General features: G+C 49.1%; 12 protein-coding genes across 12 annotated transcripts; 10 read left to right on the top strand and 2 right to left on the bottom strand.

The window, feature by feature from the left end:
* Positions 1–83: 83 nt before the first annotated feature.
* Positions 84–1,373, bottom strand: PPTG_16445 (hypothetical protein). Its single transcript, XM_008913979.1, has one exon. The coding sequence runs from the start codon at positions 1,295–1,297 to the stop codon at positions 194–196; it is 1,104 nt and encodes a 367-aa protein (XP_008912227.1). The 5' UTR covers positions 1,298–1,373; the 3' UTR covers positions 84–193.
* Positions 1,374–1,471: 98 nt separating this feature from the next.
* PPTG_16444 (hypothetical protein) lies at positions 1,472–2,633 on the bottom strand. The gene has a single exon (XM_008913978.1). It carries the CDS (start codon positions 2,589–2,591, stop codon positions 1,809–1,811), a length of 783 nt encoding a protein of 260 aa, XP_008912226.1. The 5' UTR covers positions 2,592–2,633; the 3' UTR covers positions 1,472–1,808.
* A 2,101-nt stretch (positions 2,634–4,734) lies between these two features.
* Positions 4,735–7,040, top strand: PPTG_16443 (hypothetical protein). The gene has a single exon (XM_008913977.1). The coding sequence runs from the start codon at positions 4,770–4,772 to the stop codon at positions 6,993–6,995; it is 2,226 nt and encodes a 741-aa protein (XP_008912225.1). The 5' UTR covers positions 4,735–4,769; the 3' UTR covers positions 6,996–7,040.
* A 207-nt stretch (positions 7,041–7,247) lies between these two features.
* Positions 7,248–8,519, top strand: PPTG_16442 (hypothetical protein; the record flags this gene model as incomplete). Its single annotated transcript, XM_008913976.1, has 1 exon — positions 7,248–8,519. The coding sequence occupies one exon, from the start codon at positions 7,248–7,250 to the stop codon at positions 8,517–8,519; it is 1,272 nt and encodes a 423-aa protein (XP_008912224.1).
* Positions 8,520–9,535: 1,016 nt separating this feature from the next.
* PPTG_16441 (hypothetical protein) lies at positions 9,536–10,776 on the top strand (the record flags this gene model as incomplete). Its single annotated transcript, XM_008913975.1, has 1 exon — positions 9,536–10,776. The coding sequence occupies one exon, from the start codon at positions 9,536–9,538 to the stop codon at positions 10,736–10,738; it is 1,203 nt and encodes a 400-aa protein (XP_008912223.1). The 3' UTR covers positions 10,739–10,776.
* A 539-nt stretch (positions 10,777–11,315) lies between these two features.
* Positions 11,316–12,776, top strand: PPTG_16440 (hypothetical protein). Its single transcript, XM_008913974.1, has 2 exons — positions 11,316–11,361; positions 11,454–12,776. Exons 1-2 carry the CDS (start codon positions 11,348–11,350, stop codon positions 12,658–12,660), a joined length of 1,221 nt encoding a protein of 406 aa, XP_008912222.1. The 5' UTR covers positions 11,316–11,347; the 3' UTR covers positions 12,661–12,776.
* Positions 12,777–13,323: 547 nt separating this feature from the next.
* On the top strand, positions 13,324–14,673 carry PPTG_16439 (hypothetical protein). Its single transcript, XM_008913973.1, has one exon. It carries the CDS (start codon positions 13,378–13,380, stop codon positions 14,572–14,574), a length of 1,197 nt encoding a protein of 398 aa, XP_008912221.1. The 5' UTR covers positions 13,324–13,377; the 3' UTR covers positions 14,575–14,673.
* A 499-nt stretch (positions 14,674–15,172) lies between these two features.
* PPTG_16438 (hypothetical protein) lies at positions 15,173–16,516 on the top strand. The gene has a single exon (XM_008913972.1). It carries the CDS (start codon positions 15,256–15,258, stop codon positions 16,447–16,449), a length of 1,194 nt encoding a protein of 397 aa, XP_008912220.1. The 5' UTR covers positions 15,173–15,255; the 3' UTR covers positions 16,450–16,516.
* Positions 16,517–17,075: 559 nt separating this feature from the next.
* On the top strand, positions 17,076–18,550 carry PPTG_16437 (hypothetical protein). The gene has a single exon (XM_008913971.1). The coding sequence runs from the start codon at positions 17,128–17,130 to the stop codon at positions 18,307–18,309; it is 1,182 nt and encodes a 393-aa protein (XP_008912219.1). The 5' UTR covers positions 17,076–17,127; the 3' UTR covers positions 18,310–18,550.
* A 79-nt stretch (positions 18,551–18,629) lies between these two features.
* Positions 18,630–18,734, top strand: PPTG_23927 (hypothetical protein; the record flags this gene model as incomplete). Its single annotated transcript, XM_008913970.1, has 1 exon — positions 18,630–18,734. The coding sequence occupies one exon, from the start codon at positions 18,630–18,632 to the stop codon at positions 18,732–18,734; it is 105 nt and encodes a 34-aa protein (XP_008912218.1).
* Positions 18,735–20,810: 2,076 nt separating this feature from the next.
* Positions 20,811–21,777, top strand: PPTG_16436 (hypothetical protein). Its single transcript, XM_008913969.1, has one exon. It carries the CDS (start codon positions 20,844–20,846, stop codon positions 21,711–21,713), a length of 870 nt encoding a protein of 289 aa, XP_008912217.1. The 5' UTR covers positions 20,811–20,843; the 3' UTR covers positions 21,714–21,777.
* A 957-nt stretch (positions 21,778–22,734) lies between these two features.
* PPTG_16435 (hypothetical protein) lies at positions 22,735–24,074 on the top strand. Its single transcript, XM_008913968.1, has one exon. It carries the CDS (start codon positions 22,764–22,766, stop codon positions 23,940–23,942), a length of 1,179 nt encoding a protein of 392 aa, XP_008912216.1. The 5' UTR covers positions 22,735–22,763; the 3' UTR covers positions 23,943–24,074.
* Positions 24,075–24,202: the final 128 nt, after the last annotated feature.

Below are 24,202 nucleotides of genomic sequence, written 5' to 3'. Positions count from 1 at the left end.
TTCTGGTGCTATGTCGGCGCCGGCTGTAACCTGCGCCTTGCGTGGGCATCAGCAGGTTCTCGTCTGCCGGATGCAACATCTCTCCCGAATTTACAATGTGCTTTCAATTCAAATTTTGTATTGTCTGCCTGTTTTTACGGTGCGTTGGAATGAGTTCCGCGTTCTCTTTATGAGGGCAAAATATCCGATTAACTTACGAGAAGGATAACACAGAACGCAGGTCGCTGTCGTGCGCTGTACCCCACGAACTCGTACACGAGCTCGTCTCCGCGGCTGAGAATTCGGATACATTCTCATCGATTGCACAAGACGAGCAAAAGATAACTCTCCGCTTGGTCATGTCGAGCTCTGGTGTCATGAAACTGAGTTCTTTCACCACTTTGCACGAGTTGCAGACGAAACCAGAGCAAACGTTGCAAGTTGCAGCACTTCCAAGACGCCAAGGGCGCTTCGAGCAGGTAACACAGTTACCTCGACTCAAGGACGCACCAGTCCCCACCTCCGAGTCGCGTTTTTCCAGTATTTTTTTGTCTACAGAAGGCGCGCGCTTGAACGTTGACAGAAGAATATTGACAAAGTGAGGCTGAATCACTCGTCGAGCTCGGTCATCCAATGTATCCATCATACCCAGTGTGTAGACTGCTACTGAGGTCTTGCTCTCTTGGCGGAAGAAGGAGCACACGGACAGCTGAGCACGCACGCAGTCAGGAAGGCGACGGGCTACTGGGACATCGACCGAGTGCAGGAGATGATACCCCACGCGTTCACCGCTTGGTAAGTGGCGGGTACCAGTGACTTCGACGTAAACATAGTCGTGGTTCTTGACAAGCCTTGAACGAACACTCAGCTCCATCCATTTCATTTCGACAGACTGGAAAGGGTTTGCAGTAGTCGGCAGTGTTATTGTCGATAGAAGAGTGGCTTTGCTAAGGTCGTTCACACAGGCAGGAGGAGGGTTCACAATTCCCAGCATCACGTCGTCAATATTACCTGAAGTTGAGCCAACACACAGAAATGGTTGCAATACTGGATCGTTAGACGCAGTAGACGAGTGTGCCTGGAATGGAGTGAAGGACGGTCTGTGCTGACGCTCGAGGTAAACTCGTGTTCGGTGCGTTGTCTTCACGAGCTTCCAAGTACTTGGGTTCGCTTTGCCTTTATCCGAAGCTAAGAAATCCTGGTAGCGTCCCAAGTTTGCCTCGAGGATGGCTTTCAGGACAAGTTGTAGCTGGTTCGTATCCGCAGAAGATAGAGATAGCTGCTCAAAGGGGCAAACACGGGCATCTCCTTGTGTCATTGTGTCTGATGTCCTTGGTCTTTCTCGTGAACGCAGGCAAGACCAATAATGAATAGTTTCGTTCGGTGCGCTGTTTTATCAAAACTGGTTCTCCTTTCCGTAATCTTGGATAACTTATCCAGGTGACATTTGACCTATCCAAACCGCCTGGTGGTCAATTGATTGATCAATCGCACGACCGAAAAAAACTGGGATTCTGGTTCTACCAGGTTGTTAGTTTCTTGTGTTTGTTCTATCACGGATACCAAGCAATAATGTTTGTAACTGTTCTTATGACCACCATTTATTGTTGTCTAAAAAACATTAAATTCGCTCGCATCGTCACTTGCGCGAGAAGCTCGCGTTGCTGGGCAACGTGGCAAATACATACACTCCAGTCTTTGTGATAAAAAGCATTAACGCCGGGAGATTTTCGTTTTGTTTAAAGAATGTTACACAGCGACGCACTCTATTTCATGCGCAAAGCGCCATCTCGGAGGCAATTCACTGTCAGACGCACATCAAACAAGGTTTACTTGGCCTTGGTCTGGTTGGCAACGCCAGCGATGCGCGCCTTGATCTCCTCCTGGTCGCCGACGTAGTAGCCGGACAGGGGAGCGATGGCGTCCTTGTGGGGGACGGGCTTGAAGTTCTCGTCCAGGTCGTACACAAGGGGAACACCCGTGGGAATGTTAAGACCCGTGATCGTGTCCTCCGGGATGTTGTCCAAATGCTTCACCAGCGCACGGAGCGAGTTGCCGTGAGCCGCAATCACGATCTTCTTGCCCTCCTTGATGGAAGGAATGATGGTCTGTTCCCAGTAGGGCAACACACGCTCACCGGTAGTGGCAAGCGACTCCGCGAAGGGCAGAAGCTCCTTAGGCACATCCGCGTACTTAGGGTCGTTGCCTGGGTAGTATTCGCTGTCAGCCTCAAGCGAAGGGGGCGGCGTGGCGTAACTGCGACGCCAGATCATAACCTTCTCAATGCCGTGCTTGTCCACAGTCTCCTGCTTGTTTAGACCCGTAAGAGCGCCGTAGTGACGCTCGTTCAGACGCCACGAGCGGATAACGGGGATCCACATGAGGTCCGTCTCCTCCAGGATGTTCCACAGCGTCTTAATGGCACGCTTAAGCACGGAAGTGTAGGCCAGATCGAACTTGAATCCAGCCTCCTTAAGCACCTTGCCGGCGTCGTGCGACTCATGCTCGCCCTTAGCGGACAGCTGCACGTCGTGCCAGCCCGTGAAGCGGTTGTCCACGTTCCACTGACTCTCGCCGTGGCGGATGAGAACGATCTGGTACTTGGCAGCCATTTTGATGCGTTTAGACTTGGGGGGAAGAAAGCAAATTGCAAACTGAGGTGGTGAAAAGATCATTTGGGTTGCAAATTGCGTGTTTTTACCAATCACGACGCGGGATTCTGTGGAATGGCCCGGCTATTTTCCAGTTATTTTTGCTTGCTCAGATTCGGCATAGTGAAAGCAAGACAAGTCTATTTGCGGTCCTCGTGTCGCAATGAGCAATCCAAGCAGCATATTTTAGTAAAACCTGCGCTCATTGGTCGCTGCTGGCGAATCAACGGATCCCTCTGACGTGGCGGGGTCGGCAAGTGCGAATGGTGGCTTTGCTTGCTTGCAGCACATCGACTGGAGCAGCATTGGAGTGGCTTCTTGCCCCCTTTCTAAAAGGAATCTTCTCCTAGCGCAATAACAAGATGCTAAAGATAGCAGCTCTTGGCGCGTCTTCTTGGTATCTTGCAGATACTTCAGCGTCGTCTCCAGGCTGTGTGTCAACTTCTGCAGTCACCACTCAGTAAAGGTAAGAAAGGCAGTTGTGTAGTTCTTGGTATAAACCGAAGTGATATTGATTCTTATGCACTTACTGCTATCACCACAGCAAGAGGAGGAAAGCCACTTGGTATCAAAACCCCCTTTAGACCAAGAACACATCCATCAAGATAGTTCTCAGCCTGCACCAGCCTCAGACTGATGCACCTTGACACAGGCGAAAGTTCTTCTCTGGGTCGCACCAGAGTCCTCTGACTCATAAAAGATCCTCAAGTGGTGAAATCCTCCTGGTTGTGGGCGATGTAGAGCTCTCTGCAGCAAGAAGTAAACATTTCAGAGTCTCGACGCACGCTCAGCTTTGCTGCACCGGTGGCATGATATTAGGTGGTCGAGAGCTCTGTTTGGCACAATCGTACTGCTGACCTAGTGGACGAGCGTCGTTATCGAGTACAAGTGTGCGGGCGCTGGAGAATACGTTGCCAAGAGCCAACCCTGTCCCACGCCACTCCACTGGTAGTGCAAATACCAAGTCAATTTTCAGTTGTCGAGCACTATGATCGCGAGACACGAGGCGATTAGACCAGGAAGTGTGCCGATGAAGACCGTGTGGTGATAGATGGCCAATAAAGTGGGCGTCTCTACATACTTTGACCGACTTCCGAGACTACGAAGTTGATTGGACACCTTGCGGTTTTTTTTTTCTGATGGCATGTGCGTAGAGCATTCTGCTTTTATAGGGTTGTATTATCCGGTGAAGCGCTTTCGAATTGTTCGCGAACTATTTATTGGACAAAGCTTTAGAGTTGCCGCTGAAGCAGTTGATGTGCCATGGATTACGATCAACCATTTTGTACCAGAACTGGACGTGCAAGCGGATGAATTGAGCACGAGGCAACTTCCAGCATTGTAGAACACATGCATCTAGCGTAATGTCACGAATAAAGACATTTCCTGCAGCTCCGAACAAATCCAGAAATGCATTTGTACGCCTGCCACTGTATCAAGGTCTCGGCGGCTGTAGTACCAACAAGTATCAGACAACCCGCCAACGTCTCCTTCGGATGCTCCCGTTTGTTTTTCCCAGCTTGCATTAACTTCTTATTGGAATTTAAATCCAACGATGTTGTTCTGTTTGGCGCTAACATTTAGGATGCAACGCATACACGAGTCGAGGTGGGATATGACTAGCTCCGCTATGCTGATCAGGTTATTAAAGCTGCCGACAGCTGTAAGAACGAGCAATTTAGCCCGATGACAAAGCTGCCTTTCATAAAATATTGCGGCTTTGATCAATAGGGAAGAACGTGCGCAGGCTTTCAAGTATCAAAACGCCTTGCAGCTTCCGTGTGTATGCGGTAGATGTGATCACGGTGTCATAGTCATTATAGTCAGCAACTGCTTCATCCGCCTACGTTGAAATTAAATTTTCGAATAGGCGAGAGACTACTTTCTATCGAGGCACATAATTGCCATTGGCAGCAGACGCACACTACATAGCGAGCTTGTTCTACATGTACACCAGGAAACCTGGTTAACCAAGCGAGTCTTTGACAGCAGATGATTGGTTAACTCTCCGATGCGCTTCAACTTAAATCCACCAATCACACAGCTCATCCTACTTATGTGTCTACACAACTAGGAAAATCCGAATTTAGTGCAATCTCCTTCCCGCGCTTTTCACAATTCGATCATCCTCAAGCAACTATGGACTGGGATGCCGGTCGTGTGTCTGCCGTGGGCATGGAGAGCGCCCAGGCGTCGGACGCGCGCCAGGGAGCCAGCCCAGCAGCACTACAGCGCCGCCTACTAGCCTTCCTGCGCGGGTTTCGCGTGGGTCCGCTGTTCTACTACCGCGAGCAGCTCCTCGCCAACGCACGGCGCAGCCACTGGTTTGTTACCGTGAACCTCTCACACGTTGCAGCCTTCGATCAGGAACTACAAGATCTGCTTCTCAAGAGCCCAAAGGAGCAACTCCCTCTATTGGAGAACGCAGCCAAGGAAATGTTGACGCAGTTGCTCGTGTCCAGCCAAGACGCGGGTGCGCCAGACTCGTCAACTTCTGGCATTTCCTCAAGCAACTTGCCAGATATCCAGGCCATTCTAACCAGTGATCAAGCCCCAGTGGCGCTTCGCCACGTACACTCACAGGAGATCAACCGACTGGTGAAAGTGCCAGGCATCGTAATCAGCGCCACGCGTGTGCGGACGAAGTGCGTGTCGGCAACTTTGAAATGTCGTAACTGTGGCCACACCAAGCGAGTTGCCGTTGCCGGAATGGGAGGCGTGAGCATCCCCCGCATCTGTGACCGCAACCGCGAGGAAGACAATGGAGTAACCCCGGGGGAAATGTGCCCCAAAGACTCGTATGTTGTGTTGCCCGATCAAGGCCACTACGTTGACCAACAGACACTGAAACTGCAAGAAAACCCCGAAGTTGTACCTACTGGCGAAATGCCCCGAAACTTAGCGCTGGTTGCCGACCGTCACTTAGTGGACAGAGCGTCCCCCGGCACGCGAGTTTCGGTGGTCGGCATTACCTCTGTGGTCAACGCAGGAGGCAAAAACGTCGGCGCTGTAGCCATCCGCACACTCTATCTGCGCGTAGTGGGCATTGAGATCGACGAAGAAGGCGCAGGACGTGCCAAAGCAACATTTTCCCCAGCTGAGGAGGAAAAGTTTCATGAAATGGCGCGAGACCCGAAATTGTACGAGAAGCTGGCGACGAGTATTGCCCCTTCGATTTATGGCGACTACACGGTGAACATCAAAAAGGCAATTGCGTGTTTGCTGGCTGGCGGGTCGAGGAAAAGGTTGCCAGATGGCATGATCTTGCGTGGCGACATCAATGTGTTGCTTTTGGGAGATCCCAGTACGGCAAAGTCGCAGTTTCTCAAGTTTACGGAAAAAATTGCCCCTGTGGGGGTGTACACGTCGGGTAAAGGCAGTAGTGCAGCTGGTCTGACGGCGTCAGTTATCCGTGACTCCAAGGGAGAATTCTACCTTGAAGGCGGCGCCATGGTACTGGCTGATGGTGGCGTGGTGTGTATCGACGAGTTCGATAAGATGCGCGAATCAGATCGCGTGGCAATTCACGAAGCCATGGAGCAACAGACAATTTCTATTGCTAAAGCTGGTATCACGACGATTCTAAACTCCCGTGCAAGTGTACTAGCAGCGGCAAACCCTGTATTCGGTCGGTACGATGATATGCGCTCTGCATCGGAGAATATCGACCTGATGAGTACAATTCTCAGTCGTTTCGACATGATCTTCATCGTCCGCGATATCCAGGACGACGCTCGAGACAGACAAATGGCTGCTCACGTGGTGAGAATGCACACGAATGCACTAGCGTCGGCAGCTGGAAAGCCCTCGGCAAGTGAAAATGCCTCGAGTGGGGGAGAATTTGAGCCTTGGTTGCTTAAGAAATTCATCACTTATTGTCGTACTCGATGCGCCCCGAGACTGTCGGTTGGCGCAGCTCAAGCGCTTCAGGACTTTTACGTTGGTGTACGTGACGATGTGCGTCGTACACAGGGCGGGGAAACTACCATTCCCGTCACTGTGCGTCAACTGGAAGCTCTTGTGCGTATTGCGGAATCATTGGCAAAAATGCACTTGCTTAACGAAGCCACACGTGAACATGTGCAGGAAGCCATTCGATTGTTCAGTGTGAGTACCATGAACGCAGCCAAAGACGGCGGTACTCAGGGACTATTCGGTGGCTTTCATGAAAAAGCGCAGGAGGTGGAACAGAGTATTAACCGCACTTTACGCATTGGTACTCGTGTCGAAACCAGCGCTTTGTACAGCCGTCTCGAGGCGCAGGGATACAATCCCAACGCTATTCAACGCGCTATCCGAGCCATGGTGCAGAAAGGGTCACTTCGACAGCTCAGCCAGTACAAGTTTGTATCTCGCGTTAAGTAGTTAACTTTAACAACGAGTACTACCATAAAATATCTTTCGTGACTATTTGTTGCACTTGAAGTATCAAGTGTAATCGTTGCTTACCGTGTATGTTGCTGAGACGGCTAATGAGGTAGAGACAACCTTCACCATAGCCACTTTACTTGCCCCCACATGGCCACTTTTTCTTGGCTCAAAGTCTCCGACCCGCGAAGTTAGTGTGACATCCTCCAGTTTGCTGGCAAACATTTAGCGACCGAAGTGCACCGAAGGATGTCGTGCAAGTACAGCTCACCGAAAGAGAAGTCATTCCTCAATTTAGCACTTACCACGTCAACTCAAATGGCAAAGGGAAAGTTTGTGAGTCCATTCCGACGGATGGCGCTGACACCTGCCGACATGAACGAGCTCGAAGTCGTCGCGAAGACTATCGTCGAAGCCAACATGGACCGGTATCTGCAATATTGGGATGTCAACAAACGCAAGGTGAACCCGAACTCGTGGAAGCTTGTCAAATCTAAGAACCGGATGCACGTATATTCCGAACGCCAATGGAAGCGACAGTCTCCAGCTGAAAAACCTTCGGCCGAAATCGATCTTCAATCAATTCTTTGCGTGGGCACTACTCCGGGTACACTAGACGACGTGATGCTTGGAGTCATGAGCCCAACACTGGAAGTTACACGAACCAAAGCCTCGTACTTGGACGATCTCAGTGGAGCTGCCGTCCTGTCGACGGTCAAGGAGCCAACATCGGAGGACCCGTTCAAGTCTGTAGCAGTAAAGTGGATGGAGTTGGATGTTCGTCGTCGCTCAATGGGGTTTGTCAAAAATCGAGACTACGTTTACGTCGAAGCTACGGGGATAAATTACTTACCGAGCGGTGAGCGACTGGGTTACCATGTCATGCACTCCGTTGACATCCCCCAAGCTCATGACTTGGCAGAACGTGTCCGTGCTAAATTATCGGTATGCTCGTTCTTCCGTCAACGCAGTGATGACAGCGTTTCAGTCTACGTTATGTCAATGATGGATCCTATGAGCGACAAGGTCCGCCGTCTTGTGGTTCCTTGCTTCATCAAGACGCTGCTCTCGACACTTAAGTATGCCTATTGTGGAGAGATGAAGAAGTTGTCACAGGCTCTCAACGACCGATATGCAGAGTTAAAACACGTTGGACCTCCGAATCCGGATCACAACTGTATCACGTGCATGAAACCAATGCGCGTGTGGCGTTTTGGAAAGCTCGCTACCAGCCCCACCACTTGCAAGCTCTGCTTCGGATACGTCTGCAACTCGTGCAAGATCGAGAAGAAGCTGAGCTTCATGAATGCAGACCTAAAGATGACTCAACGGAAAGTCTCTTTTTGCTCGTCTTGTGTGAGCGACGCGATGGGAGTCAGTCCGTCTGAGATTCCGAAGGCGAGCGATTGCTGGCCTCATGCTGCTGGCTTGTCACGGCTCTGCAATCAGTCGGGTATGTGGAGCACAGTCTTGGATAACGAATCGTCTGCAGTTTCACACGATTTCGCGAATACGAGATGAAAAGCGTTCGATCGAAGAGCGCTACCGGTAGGACGAATGTTACCAATGATAGAGTGTGCATTAGTGTCAGTGCCAAAGCTGTAGTACTTCAGTAACAACAAAGGATGACTATTGCTAGCTTTGTTCCACCGGAGAACCTCTGCTTTCGTCTCGATCGGAACCCTTCACAGCTCGGATATTATTCAGAACTTGTTGACTCATTGGTCCGATCTTTGGTGTCAACGTTTTGTCTGTCGAAGTGAAAAAGAGCTCATGGTATCATTTCCGATGAGTCCTATCCTACAGAAAGCGCAGGCCCGATCTCGATCCGGCGCTGGTACATGTCAGAGAATCCATGGCAGGGCTGCGACGTTGTGTAAGTTTTCCACCAGTTGGTGCATTTTGTAAATTTGCGGGACAGATGCAATGAATGAAGGCTGTCTTCAAGACACGGTTCATGAAAACCAAGCTGCATTTCAAGAATCGTATGTTTGATGCTTATCTCGCAAAATAATCATTACGGAACGTATTTTACCTTCGTCATTTAATGGCCTTTTATATTCAATATTACAGGAGGTCTATTACCAGGCGCTTGAATTATTATGTTACCTGCCAACAATAATTCTCTCTGTAACTAATTCCGCGTTAATTTGTGGTTCAGTTAATGTGGACAGGACGTGGTGCAATACCTAGGTCTCGACTGTACAACCAGCACTTGTGTTTGCATCCTTCTCGTCAAGGTTTCATCAGTACCGTAGCACTTGCGCGTGATTAATGCGGTCCTCTTTTCGTGGATATCAGTGCAGCATGACATCCACGTACAGATCTCGTCTTACAAAAGTAAGCAACTTCACTTTGAAGCAGATGATCGCGTAGAGCGGAGACAACCATTGATCGACCCCAGCAGCGTTTGCTCCTTCACTCCACATGGCAGCGTAGCTCACATCCAAAGGTGTGCGACATCGTTGCCTGGCTATCGTTACTGGCAGTACACCGAGAGCTAAAGGCCATTCGTGGAATAACTCGTTCGTGCAACAATGGCAAAAGGAGAATACGTCGCGAGTCCGTTGCGGCGGATAGTGCTGGCCCCCGAAGACATTAACGAGCTTCAAGTTGTCGCGAATGCTATCCTCGAAGCAAACCTGGAACGGTATCAGCATTTCACGGATGTTGACAACAGTAAAATTAACTCCAACGGGTGGAAATATATCAAGAGCAAAGACCAAATCAAAGTGTACGCTGAACGTCGACAGAAGCGACGACGCTCGGCCTTCCAGTCTGCTCCGCTCATTAACGCAGACCCAGAACTGCAGTCAATGCTGTGCGTTGGCTCGACTCCTGGGACGCTGGACGATGTCATGCTCGGCATATTAAGCCCGACTCTCGAATCTGCGCGTACTAAGACTTCGTTCATTGACGACCGCAGCGGATCTGCACTGCTCTCTGTCGCCAAAGCACCTACAACGGAGGAGCCGTTCCAGTCCGTTGTGGTAAACTGGATGGAGCTGGATGTCCGTCGTCGCTCCATGGGGATTGTCAAGAACCGCGACTACATTTACGTTGAAGCTACGGGGATGAAGTTGATGCTGAATGGTGCTCGACTAGGCTACCGCCTCATGCACTCTGTGGATTTCCCGCAAGCTCACCTCTTGGAAGGACGAGTCCGTGCGAAATTATCCGTGTGCTGCTTCTTTCGCCAAGAGACCGAGTCATCAGTGTCCGTCTACATGATGGGGATGATGGATCCGATGAGCGACGGTGTTCGTCGTATGGTAGTACCGTGTTTTGTCAAGAGAATGCTGTCACCACTCAAGTACGCTCACTATGGAGAAATGAAGAAGCTGACGCAGGCTCTGGGCGAACGGTATGCTGAGCTGAAGACGCTCAAGACTCGAGACCCTGATCATAACTGTGTGGCTTGTAAGAAACATTTGGGACGTCTGGGAAAACTCGTGGGTCACCACAGCACATGCAAACTGTGCTTCAAGTACGTCTGCAATTCGTGTCGAGTAGAAAAAGAGATGAGCTTCGTGACGCTTGACCTCAAGATGACTCAGCGGAAAGTCACGTTTTGCCCCTCTTGTGTGAATGATGCGACAGTGGAAGCTCCGCCAGAGTTGCCCGATGTAGAAAATCGAAGCCAAGCTGTCAACTACCAACGCAACAACTCGGTTGGATCTTCGGTGTCGTCAGGCTGGGGAACCCTGCTCGACAGTGAGCCCCAGCAGATTTCTTTATAATGCTTCTTGTTAGATGATAAATTTCAACAAATTGAGTGATATTAATAGATCTATTTTTTTGTAAATATCGTGGGCTACTGCTTATAATAATAATACAATTCATCCAAAAAAAAAAAAAAAACGCACAATACTAAATTTATTAATAATATGGTGATCCGTACAATAATACTATAATCAAAATATTAAAGTACAGACGATCCTCTCAGTAGTAATCCCTAGGCTTGGAATACTCCCTCAACAGCAATAATCTTGTTATACCAGAAAGGGTTACCTTTTGAGGGGTACGAATAAGTTCCTCGAATCAATCCCGTTCTGAGCCGACACCTTGTCCATGAATGCCGTCACATCCAGACCGAATGCCGTCGCGTACTTTTCAGCAGGACTCGGTTCATTTTTGTTCCACTTATAGTTGATACACAGTTGGATTGAGACAACCTCGTATCCGTTATGGTTTTTTTTTTACAGGTGGCTGAGAAGCGGTATGCATATGCACGCAGTTTAATGGCGATTTGAAAGCCTGAACGTCACATGGCCGAGTTGTCGTGGCTGGGAAAGGTACAATCTGAAATTTAAGAATGTCTGTATCATTGTCTCCTCAACCGCACTGGGATGACTGGCAAAGAGTATGTATCTCAAATGCATCGTGTGTCATTATTGCTTTCGACGTGAAGGTGGTGAGTCAACAACGCTAACTCCAATTTATAATGAAGGGAAGGTTCACAGCAAACCCTTTTGAAGATCTGGTGCTTAAACCACAAGACGCCAACAACCTCCTCGACATCGTCAACACTATCGTCCATACCGGCTTCGAGCGTTATGAGAATTTCTGGACCGTCGAGAAGGCGAAAGTCAACACGGTCAAGTGGAAGCTCATCAAGTCCAAGGATAACAGCCACGTCTTCTTGGAGCAACAACCTCAGCGTACTTCAGCGTCTCTGTGTGATGATTCGATGGCGGAATTGCCCTCTCTTCTCTGCGTTGGAGCCTCTTCAGGATCACTTGACGATGTCATGCTAGGTGTGGTCAATCCAACACTTGAAAGCATGCGCATCAAGGCCTCGTACGTCAACGACCTCAGCGGAGCCGCAGTGCTTTCTAACGTCGTGATGCCTTCAAACGAGGATCCGTTCCGCTCCGTTGTGGTCAAGTGGATGGAACTAGACATACCATTCCAGTCCACTGGTCTTGTCCAGAACCGTGACTACGTGTACGTCGAAGCTACAGGGGTGACTGAGACTTTCGATGGGGAACGCGTTGGATTTCACGTCCTCCACTCAGTAAACTTCCCGCAAACTCACAGTCTACCCAACCGAGTCCGTGCCAATATGTCGATCTGTGGGTTCTTCCGTCAAGTCCGACCGAACCTCGTGAGTGTATACGTCACGGGGATCATGAATCCTATAGGCAGCGATCGTGTTCGTCGCTTGGTGGTGTCGAATATGGCCAACTCGTTCTTATCAACGCTAAAGTACGCTCATTGCGGTCAGATGAAGAAGTTAGCGTGGGCTCTGGACACTGCGTATTCCAAGTTGAAGGTGGTTGGTACACCCGATCCAGAGCGAATTTGCGTGAGTTGCAGGAAGACGGTGTCGCGACGGGTTGGTGATTTTGGTAAGGGCGGAGATACATGCAAACTCTGCTTCGGACTTGTGTGTGGCACGTGTAAACTGCAGAGGAAGATCAGCTTTGTGGGGCCAGATCTCCGACTAGCACAGAGGAAAGTCAAGTTTTGCGCCGTGTGCTTGAATGGGACACTGAAGAACGACGCGTGCCAAGCAGCTAGAAGGCAGATTCGTTCTGACATCCGTGCATCCAAAGTATCTCGAAATATGTCAGTCTACTCGGATCTGAGCACGGTGTCTTCAGGCGAACTTCCTACAGAAGAACCTCCCAGATTCTCGTACGGATTTGTTATTTTTTAAGTGTACAGTAGAAATGAATACTCGTTGAAAGGCAGACCAGGCCATTCCTTAGCCTCTTCATCTTCCACCACTTTACCTCCAACTGAACTACTCTTTAACATAAAGTGAATGTGCATATCCTTCGAATGTTTCCTCTGGACTCTTTCTTAAAGGCCCATCTTAACTTAAGACTTAAGACTAAAGACCCAAGGATTGTTGTCATGTAGAGGTGCATGCCAAGGACGCATCACCTCAACATGCTGACTCAAGATAGGATACACGCCCCCTGTACATGTAGCCAACTGATTAATGATGAATGGCAGCTCTGGTCCTACCTCAGCTGACTCGGTTATTCAGGTATCGACGGTCTAGTCGACAACTTCCATGCCGTTGATCTTATCGGACTATTTAGGCTACGGTATCTGACGAAAACAGAGCGGAACAGTATTCAAAAATGGCTGGTGCAGCCGTTCTCGAATGTGCTTCTTCGATTGCGTAGCGAGTATTCTCGTCCTTAAAACGCGACCATGTGGGGTTGTGTTGTGGGAAGACGTGGGTCAGATTGAGCTGGTTTAACAAGTCTTTAGAGAGCTCAGGTGAGTCCACGGACATGTGTTTAACTTGAGCTGTCACGTACGCAGCCTCATCCTCAATCGAGGGAGAGCTCGCAGTAGAAGGTCATTCCGTTTTTTGCTTGATCTCCGACAACTAAGTCTCCAGTCCAATCAAGACAGCGCCATGGTGAAAGGCCGCTTCACCATCAACCCGTTCAAGGAGCTGATACTCACTCCAGGCGACGTCAGTAACCTGCACGAGATTTCCAGCGCGATCCTCGATTCCAATCTATCACGATACGAGGAATTCCTCAACGTTGACAGAAGTCGAGTCGATCCAAATCACTGGAAGCTCGTCAAGAGTCGAGATAACACTAAGGTGTACCAAGAGAAGGCAGCAGGTGTCAGTCGCAATGCTGTCCCGCTTCCTCAAGCTTCAGGCTCCTCGTCCGAATTGCCGTCTTTGCTTTGCGTCGGTGTCACGGTGGGTGACATGGAAGACATGATGTTCGGTGTAGTGAACCCCACGCTCGAGATCATGCGTATTAAGGCCTCGTACGTGGAAGACATCAGTGGTGCAGCAGTACTCGCTAACATTGTCGAGCCAACGCTTGAGAACCCGTTCAACTCGATGGTCGTCAAGTGGATGGAGATGGATATCCCGCTTCAGTCCGTCGGGCTGGTGAGGAACCGGGACTACATCTACGTCGAAGTGACAGGCTTCGTGCATCTCGAAAACGGAGAGAAGGTCGGCTACCACATTCTCCACTCAGTAAATTTCCCCGAGACTCATGACCTGCCCAACCGAGTGCGTGCGAATTTATCGATCTGCGGCTTCTTCCGACAAGTTCGACCCAACGCGAGTGAGATCTTCGTCACCGGTTTGATGGATCCGGGTGGTGATATGATCCGCATGTTGGTGGTGCCTACGATGGCCAACACCTTCCTTTCCACTCTGAAATATGCACACTGCGGTCAGATGAAGAAGCTCCAGTACATGCTGGAGAAACGCTACAACGAAGCCAAGGAGCTTGGTACTCCTAACCGAGAGCATATTTGCGTGACTTGTGGGGCACAGATCACGAACCGCAGACTGGGAGACTTCGGTAAGACCGACGCGTCGTGTAAGCTCTGCTTCGGCTTCGTGTGCCACAATTGCAAGATCCAGAGGAAACTGAGCTTTGTGACCCCGGATTTGCTCTTAGCACAACGTAAGGTCACGTTCTGTGCCGTTTGCCTCAACGATGCAGTGCGTGCTCCTGCTGCGGACGCTGCAAGGGCGCAGATTATCACTTCCGTTGGAGGTGTGATGAAGAAATACTCGCTCTGCCACGGCTCAGAGGCGAGCACAATTTCTGAATACGCATCTAGTTGCGGTTAGTGGGTTCATAGCTGAGGTAGTACTCGTGTATGTATTGAAATGGAATGTCGATTGTTAGCTTTTCAATTTGGTGACCTGCATTAAATATTTCTTTTTGAGCTAAGTTACTTCGTCGTGTATTACTTTGCTGTTGGGCAAAATCTGTGGATGTAAAATTTACAAATTGCAACTTCAAAAGCACTAAGATTTACCATTCCTGTTCTTCAGCTCAGAGAGGGCAGGTTTGTGGTCCAGGCAACAAACTGAGGTATCAGAACAGCTTCAGGCTTCTAGAGCTATACGGTATGGATATTTTAGCGTCAACTAGCGTATCAACCCGGTCAGCCTTGAGGATATTTTGGTAGAGGTTGTAGCAGGCATCATCGTAGTCATATGACTGGACAAGTCAAACTTGTTCGGGCACCTGTGCAATGTCGTTCGTATACTGATCAGTACAACATGTCAAGCAATTGCTGCTTATCTTATCTGCTCAGCTCAACATCATCAAAAGTGTGGAACTATTGAACTGCTGTATGGATACTGTTAGGTGATTACATGAGTCTTGCGCTCCATTGCAACGAGTGGGGGCAGCTGTCGCTTTGATCCCAAACAGGGTTATCGTTGAGGTCCCAGTAACCCGACCTCATTCTTGCTCTTGCATCCCTTCCAACACTCGACCAGCACCGGCAAGCTCGCGGTACCATGGTGAAAGGCCGATTTACCATCAACCCGTTCCCGGATCTGAAATTGTCTCCTTCTGACACGGGAAACCTGAGTGAAATAGCAGGATCTATCCTCGAGGCAAACGTGCAGCGGTACGAGGACTTCCTCACGAAAGAGGGCAGGAGAATCGACCCCAATCACTGGAAAGTGCTGAAGACCAAGGAGAACTCGACCGTTTACACCGCTCGCCACCACGATGTTTACCGTACAGGCACGCACAAGCACCATGGACACAACTCGTCCTCTGAACTTCCGTCGTTGCTCAGTCTGGGAACGACCGTGGGTTCTTTAGAAGACATGATGTTCGGCGTCGTGAACCCCACGCTCGAGATGATGCGCATCAAAGCTTCGTACGTCGACGATCTGAGCGGAGCTGCAGTCCTAGCGAACCTGGAAGAGCCGTCGCTACAGGATCCGTTCCGTTCCTTGGTCGTCAAGTGGATGGAGATTGATATTCCTCTTCACTCTACCAGCTTGGTCAAGAACCGTGACTATGTCTACGTGGAAGCCACGGGGATGATGAACCTGTCGAGTGGTGAGCGCGTTGGCTATCACGTTCTACACTCAGTAAATTTTCCACAGACTCACGAACTTCCAGGTCGAGTTCGTGCCAACATGTCCATCTGTGGTTTCTTCCGTCAGGTCCGTCCAAATGCGATCGAAATCTTCGTTTCGGGTCTCATGGACCCGGGTGGTGACATGATCCGGGTGTTGGTGGTGCCCAGTATCGCTTCCGTCTTCCTCGCCACCCTCAAATATGTACATTGTGGCCAGATGAGAAAACTATCGTGGATGCTTGAGAAACGCTACACTGAGGCCAAGGAACTCGGCACCCCTAATAGGGAGCACATTTGCGTCTCTTGTACGGCGCCGATCACGAACCGAAAGATCGGAGACTTCGGCAAGAGCAGCAGCACTTGTAAACTTTGTTTCGGCTACGTCTGCCACAATTGCAAGATCGAGAGGAAGCTGAGCTTTGTGACTCCAGATCTGCTCCTGGCCCAGAGGAAGGTCACATTTTGTGCGGTGTGTTTGAACGATGCGATCCGTGAGAACGCTTCCATCGCTGCAAGAGGTCAGATTCTTGCCACCGGTGGAGTAGTTAAGTCACTGCAAAAGCACTCAGCGGCGTCGAATGCGTCGACAGTGTCTGGATATTCATCCTCACACTAGCTAAGTATGTCGATTTCCTCACTAGATGTAATAGCGTTTGATAGTAAAGTGCTGTTTGAATCATGAATTATGTGCAATTTGGCTGGGTCTCTTACGGGCCTAAATGGCGCCTAATTTGAAGACCCCTTGCTGGCTAATGGTATCGAGACTTTAGCTCTTGGTATTAGCGTATCCGTCACTAACGGAAGGAGCTTTAAGCGTTTCAAACTATCAACACTAAGGTGCAAAACCAAATCAACGGGTAAGCTTTTTTTGTTTGGTATCTCCACGAATAGATGTGTGTTTCGTGCATCTTGATTGCAGTCTTATCAGATAAAGATAGCAATTGCCGAGGAAAGCTAACGCAGCCAACTGCCTCGAGGACTTAGTGGCTTCAAACTCTGCCCTTGATGCCCTGAGCCTCACGACTTCACCAGCTGCGAGTCAGCTCTACGGGTAGGCTGACTCTTGATCTATCTAAACGTTTCAGCTTACGTACCAGAGTGCCCACAGATGGTAGTTAACCCCCTTCATCCTTGTGTCCTATTCATCGTCTCAGCTGCAATATCTGTGCGGAATACCCCCACAGCACAGCTTGTTAAACGTCCTTTACCGACGCTTGTTCAAGCTACTTGACTCATTCGGCGATTCGCTCAATCTCAGTCAACCTCGTCTACTGTCTTTGGAGCTCTCTCAACCATGAAGGGCCGGTTCACCGTGAACCCGTTCAACGAGTTATGTCTGACGCCTTCGGACATCGCTGATCTCGAAGCACTTGTTGGCTCCATTCTGGATGCTAATATCTCGCGCTACGAGGATTTTCTCTTCAAAGAACATTGCCGTATCGATGCGAATCATTGGAAACTTGTCAAGAGCCGTGACAACACCAAGGTGTACTCTGAGCGCAACTTCGGGTCCTCTCGTGTGGGTCCTCAGATCCCCGGTGCATCGTCGGACTTGCCTTCGCTTCTGTGCTTCAGTACGGCTGTCGGTGACTTAGACGACATGATGTTTGGCGTCGTTAACCCGACACTTGAAGCCATGCGTATCAAGGCCTCTTACGTCGACGATATCAGCGGCGCAGCCGTGCTGTCGACCATAACGGAGCCCTCGATGGAAGAACCATTCAAGTCTCTGGTCGTCAAGTGGATGGAGTTCGATCTGCCGTTCCAGTCCATGGGTTTGGTGAGGAACCGTGACTACATTTACGTCGAGGCTACGAATATCGTGCACTTGTCGAACGGCGAAAAAGTCGGGTATCACATCTTGCACTCCGTCAACTTTCCCGAGACTCACGATCTCCCTGGACGCGTTCGAGCTAACACGTCGATTTGCGGTATTTTCCGACAAGTGCGACCTAACGCGTGCGAGATCTACGTTACCGGGCTCATGGACCCGGGTGGTGATATGATCCGCAAGCTGGTGGTGCCCAACATGGCGACGGCGTTCCTGTCGACGCTAAAGTACGCGCACTGCGGTCAGATGAAGAAGCTCGCCTGGATGCTTGAGAAGCGATACACTGAAGCCAAAGAGCTGGGCACACCCAACCGAGAACTGATCTGCGTGACGTGCGCGAGCCCAATCACCGGTCGCAAACTGGGCGACTTTGGCAAGAGCGATAGTACCTGCAAGCTGTGCTTCGGTCATGCTTGTCACAACTGCAAGATCTCCAAGAAACTCAGCTTTGTGACGCCAGATCTGCTGTTGGCCCGACGGAAGGTCACATTCTGCGCAGTCTGTGTGAATGAAGCAATGAAAGCGCCTGCCGCGGAGGCAGCACGAGCACAAATCGTCGCTACTGGTGGAGGAGGCTCCAAGAGCATTCCTTACCCGTCGAACGCATCAACTGCCAGCTCAATTTCCGAAAGTTCCATGTACTAGAGTGTATCACGCTGCGTTAATAACTGAAGGTCACCATAGGTAGCAGATACTTTTGATTTAGTGCAAGTTCGAAATACATGTACTGTAGTTTGTCTAGATTACTTTGCTAAACTAATGATATAGCTTGTTAACGTAACGTAAACAAGCCCTTTTCCAAAGTAATCAAGATAATCAAGAAAGTCAATTTCGCAGCTGCAAGAACAAGTTTTCTGCTCAACCGATAGATCCACTTCAATGCAACCGTTTCTATAGAGTAGCTTCCTTCTATTTATTGGACCGAATCCACAAAGCACCTACGCTCCTGAAAAGTTGGTATTGACATGTTCGCGAAGCCAACGGCACTCGCGAACATGTCAATACCAACTTTGGAGCGACAAAAGCTCGCCCAACAGAGCGAATTAGAGATCAAGACCACCACCACTTGAAATGCCTTGCACCAGGCATGCGCAATACTTAAAATGGTAAACCATCGAGCAATATTGACAAACTTTACTTCTGACCCTGGCACAGAATCCGATCCTTTCCGATACGGATACGTCAGTTCTTTGTTAAAGATTTAATCTGATGATTCTACGCATGGCACAAAGCATACGGATTAGTCACATGTGCATATCCCGAAAGCCGCAATAGGTAACGTCCGTAAATCGCGATAGGTACACATGTAAAAAGCTATTCAGGGTGTGATGGAAAGACGCAATCTTTCAGGTGGCTTTCAAAGAGGCTGCATGGTATTTAATCAAAGGCTGCGGGTGATCTCTGGGATTGGATGTTGTCATAACGTCTTCCCTTACATTGAACATATGTCTCAATCTCCGAAAGTTCCATGTATTAGAGTGTAGCAGACAGTCGCAGTTGCGTTAGTAACTGAAGGGCGTATCTGGTTGATCAGAGATTGTTGAGTTCGCAATCCTTGATTACACTATGTGAAACGGTTTCTGGGGATCCAGGATCTGCGTAAACCGTTTCACATAGTGTAATCAAGGATTGTATTGTGTTGAAGTACCAATTCGTAGGTACTGAGCTTTTTACGAGATTGTTTACGTCTCGTGTGATTACGCCGTATCCCGTAGAATATCGACTGGTTAGGATTGATTGTTGGTAGAATACCTGGTAGAATAGCCTCACTTTGCTTTTGGTAAAGCCACTGAAGAGGCCCCGGCAGGGGCCGAAACGCGTCTGGCACGCGACCAACATGGATTGTCATTTCACCTACGTTTCCTCCCTTTAACATATTGTACACAAGCGGGATGATTTGGCTCAAATCTTATGTCGGATATAGGCAGGTAGCCGAATTGCTCGGCAATACGAACTCATGCCTGTGGTTTGAGATCCGTGTTCGTATCATGCGGGCTTAAACCCAAGAAGAAGCATGGTTACCCCCTCCTCGGCCTATTGGGTTAATGCGCAGCAAGGTCTAGATAGGGTGGTATTGTTTCTCCCGACTTGTTCAATTGACGAGATTTGTAGTCCCATGACATCCGTTCTCCCATGCCAGACCCAGCGCAATGCAACAGTCACCATGTTATCGTTCAAACGTACATATCTACCGGTGACACTGGATCACGAAACGAATGGCGACGCTACAACACGACGCTACAACACGACGCTACAACACGACGCTACAACATGAATTTTAACACTTATTATTCAATACCAATACTATTAATAAGTATTAGTTTTGTTTAATAAATAGGCCGAGTGTAAACTGGAGTTGACGGTTGGTCCTGGGCTTAAAAGCCCTCGCGCCCCGAACATGCATCTAAACATGGAGGTACACCTTCTAGTCACCACGCGCACTTATTTGATGGGTTTTCAAATTTGAAGCGCTGAGTCACAGGTGCTGTATTGTGCTTTTTACTTGTTTTGGCGGGTTGGAGTGTTAACTGAGGCGGAATTAGATCCAAAATAAGGCTGTCAGGCCACATTTAATTTATGCCGATTACTTCGTATGCATAAGATTGTGAACTTTTTCCCTGCATCGCTGACCAGCGTGTTGATCCAATCAGCGGAGATGCCCCTAATTACAGCCGGAATGGCGGCCAGCAAACCACAATATCATTCTTACTCGAGCTTGACTATTATTAATACTGTTGCTTATTCTGTCATAAAGCAGGCTGCCCTAAAACCGGGGGAGATGGGACAACCCATAATTAACATGGAACTTGCTGACCACAGGACATAATTAAGGCTGAGAAGGGAACACGGATTTGCAAATACATCAGGTTTCAACATAGAAACCCGAGGATATTCGGTAAGAGGAGCTCTATATCCGGACGTGTATAAAAGACCCTAAGGCGCGAAAACGGGGTCGATTACTGAACACATATTATATGTTGATGGTATGTCAAATACCATCATTATAATTATCATGCACACTCCCCTCCCATCTCGTGCACGGTTCATTCTGCTTTGCAGAGATTGTAGGATTCATGGTGAATAACAGTGGTTACTAACCACTCCGTCAAAGAACGGCACCTATTGTTAATTCGGAGTAGTAGTTCATTACAAGTTTTTCCCGTTCGATCAAGACTGTTATGCGTTCGCTCCGCTTTCTATTGGCAATTACTGCCAGCATCCTGTTTAGCCAAGCACTGTCGGCGGCAGCCGATTCTACGGCTCGCACAGTCAGTGCTTCTCCGAACAACAAGCTCGAGCGCCGGTTTCTCAGGGACGGTGAGGCAGCGGAGCCTCATACCGGTGAGAACACTGAAGAGAGAGCGATCATTAGCTTCGGAAGGGATATTGTTTCCAACAAGGCGGATACAAAAAAACTGTTGCAGGATCTTCTTAAAGAAAATATGCCGGTTAGGCAGTTCAAGGAGGAGTTCCTGAACATCCCGTCGACCATTACATCGTTCGACGAGTTGGTCAAACACCAGAACTGGAAGGCCCTCGTCAAATACCAAAGAATGAAGTTCGAGAAAGACCATGGTGTGAAGTTGCCGTACGCGATTTTGGACAAGAAGCAGCTATCCAAGGAGCAGACGCAGGAACAGCTTTTGAAATGGCTTTTGGAGAAAAGACCGGTGAAGACAGTGGGCGAAAATCTAGGTGTGTGGAGCGTGCCAAACAGTTATCCGATCCTTCACCAGAATTGGAGAGCGTTCAAGATGTACGAGAAATTGTTTGCCGAGCTTCAACATATACAGACAGACCCGAAGCGATACGCTCAGTTTATTCGAACGGAAGAGAAGGCGAAGGAGAAGCTCGTAGACTTGGTCATAGCGAAAACTCCTTTTAAGGATATCCTTCAGACATTCGAACTCACTGGTTTGTCGGCGTCAACGATGGCGAAACACCAGAACTTTCCTGCGCTCCTGGCGTTCGTGAAACTTAAAGCCGAGTATAAAGCGGTGGAAAAAGCTTGGGCAGCTGCCAACCCTCATATTCGTAGAAATACATAGGCCATCGCTTAATAGAATACGAAGGCATTTGTTTTCAAAATAGAAGGACACCTTTCATCATCATCATGTACGAAGGCATTTGGTCTGTAGGCACCAGTATTCTCTTCGACTATTATTATGTGTCACAACGAAAACCCCTGAAATGTGCACTATTTCTTTGTGGATAAGCTCACCAGTACTTGTAATTTACGTTATTAATCGTGGATGGGTGTCACACTCAGGGTGTGCATTAAAATATAGCGAAAATAACAAGAGACCTACTCTCGCCATTCGACCTCATGGCACCAACGAAACTACAGTTACTATAGCGATAGCATCAGATGTGTTGGTAGTAGTAACGTGGCCTTCTATTTGATGTTTATGTTTTCCCTATAGAAGCCTTTTGGAAACATATAGGACGCGACTTGACGCCGTTCGTCTGTTCTATCACTCTTCTGGGTTGGTCTTGCAACTTAAACTGCTTCAAGTAGGCCTGAAGGAGGCTGTATGCTGGAGCTGTCCTCTGGATGTGTATTTCTCCATTGAATTTTGTTTTTATTAGCAGTTTGACTGCTTCAAGGTCAGCCTGCGCTGGGGTACCTCATTGCACGGCGAAGAATTTGTTGAGCTCTGTTGAGCTAAGTTCCACTTCGATGCTCTCAAAGCTCTGAAACGTTTACCGGTATTGCTCCACTATGTCCACACTAGCGATGCGCAGATAGGTGTCTGAAGGCTCACTCAACTGGCTTAGATATCGGATTCCTTGCGTCAGAATTGCTGCTGCGTTGGCTTGCCGCGATCCTAATGATTGAAATTACACGCTCAATAAGTATCGAATAGTACTAGGTGGCGAGAATAACGGGTCGGAATAAGACTGCCTTTTGCTAAGTCAGGTGCTCGGTTATCTTATCAACCTTATCCGTAGCAGATGGCCGACTTATTAGCAATGATTTCTCTAGGTGTGGCAGAGCTTCGCAATCTGAGCGATAAAGAGTGTCATGTTGAGGTAAATTAACACTTCAGTTAGCTCACAATTCAAACTACCGCGGTGACGCCAACTCCTCAAATACCATGGTCAAGGGACGCTTCATCATGAACCCTTTTCCGGAGATGCAGATCTCGCCCAATGACCGACTTCAGCTTCAAGATCTCGCCAATGGGATCATCATGACCAACCTCGACAACTACAACACGTTCGTGTCGGGAAAGCGAAAGGTTGACACGCGTCGGTGGAAGCAGATCAAAGAGCGTGAGAAGCTCGTAGTATATGCAGAACGACCCGAGTCCGCCCACTCTGCAGGCACTGAACCGTCAGGCTCCGGACTCCCCATGATTCTTTGTGTCGGAACTATCGAGGGCAAGCTTGAGGATATCATGTACGGAGTCATCAGCGAAGATCTAGAGACGATGCGGGTCAAGGCTTCGTACGTAGACGACGTGAGTGGAGCAGCAGTGCTGGACCCCATCGTGCTACCGACTCTCGAAGATCCATTCCAATCCCTTATCGTCAAGTGGATGGAGCTCGACATCCCGTTCGCATCGACCAGTCTCGTCAAGAACCGCGACTACGTGTATATAGAGGGAACGGGATTCGTGACATCTCAAACTGGTGAACGACTAGGTTACCACCTTCTACACTCTGTCAGCTTTCCACAGACACATGAGCTTCCAAATCGAATCCGAGGAAACGTCTCCATCATCGGGTTTTGGCGCCAGGCTGGACCCAACATCACGGAGATGTACGCGACGGGTATTTTCGATCCTTGTGGTGACATGATCCGCATGCTCGTGGTGCCCGGCATGGCCACTGCGTTCCTGTCCAGTGTAAAATACGCGTACTGTGGGCAGATGAGGAAGCTTTCCTTCATGCTTGACAAAGCTTACGCAGATTCCAAGGCTCACGGTGCACCGAACAAGAAAAACGTCTGCGTGACCTGCTCAGCCCCGATCGGTCGGCGACTGGGAGACTTTTCCAAGAGTAACAGCTCGTGCAAGCTATGCTTTGGTCACGTGTGCCACGTTTGCAAGGTGGTGCAGAAATTGAGTTTCGTGGACCCAGATCTACTCCTGTCGAAGCGTAAAGTGACGTTCTGCACAGGGTGCATGAGCAGGGTGACCAGCATGAGCTCAATGGACTGCGCGCGTGCCAAGATGCTCAGCTCGAAAAAGGGAGTCGACTATTCAAGCGCTCACACGAGCTCCACTGTAAGTGGCGACTATGGGAGCGAGATCTCGTATAGGAGTAACTAGATTCTCGTTTGATGTTCGTATGACGTTTCACTGGGGGTAACTACCAAATGAAATCTTTAGGGCGAAGCACGATGCCATCGAATTGTTGCTGTAACTCCAATAGGGAACAAAAGAGTTGTAATTTGTACCTGTAAGCTACATTTGTGACGTTTCAACTTCGTACTACTACGTAGTACTACAGAAGGTACTAGTATTGTGCTTTCACACATTCTGTCGATGTCCTAACTGAAAAATTATCCAACATTGATTTACCAACCGTA

The sequence above is a fragment of the Phytophthora parasitica genome, assembly GCF_000247585.1.
Source record: "Phytophthora parasitica INRA-310 unplaced genomic scaffold supercont2.57, whole genome shotgun sequence".
Taxonomy (NCBI): domain Eukaryota; phylum Oomycota; class Peronosporomycetes; order Peronosporales; family Peronosporaceae; genus Phytophthora; species Phytophthora nicotianae.
This window is presented reverse-complemented; position numbering and strand designations above follow the sequence as displayed.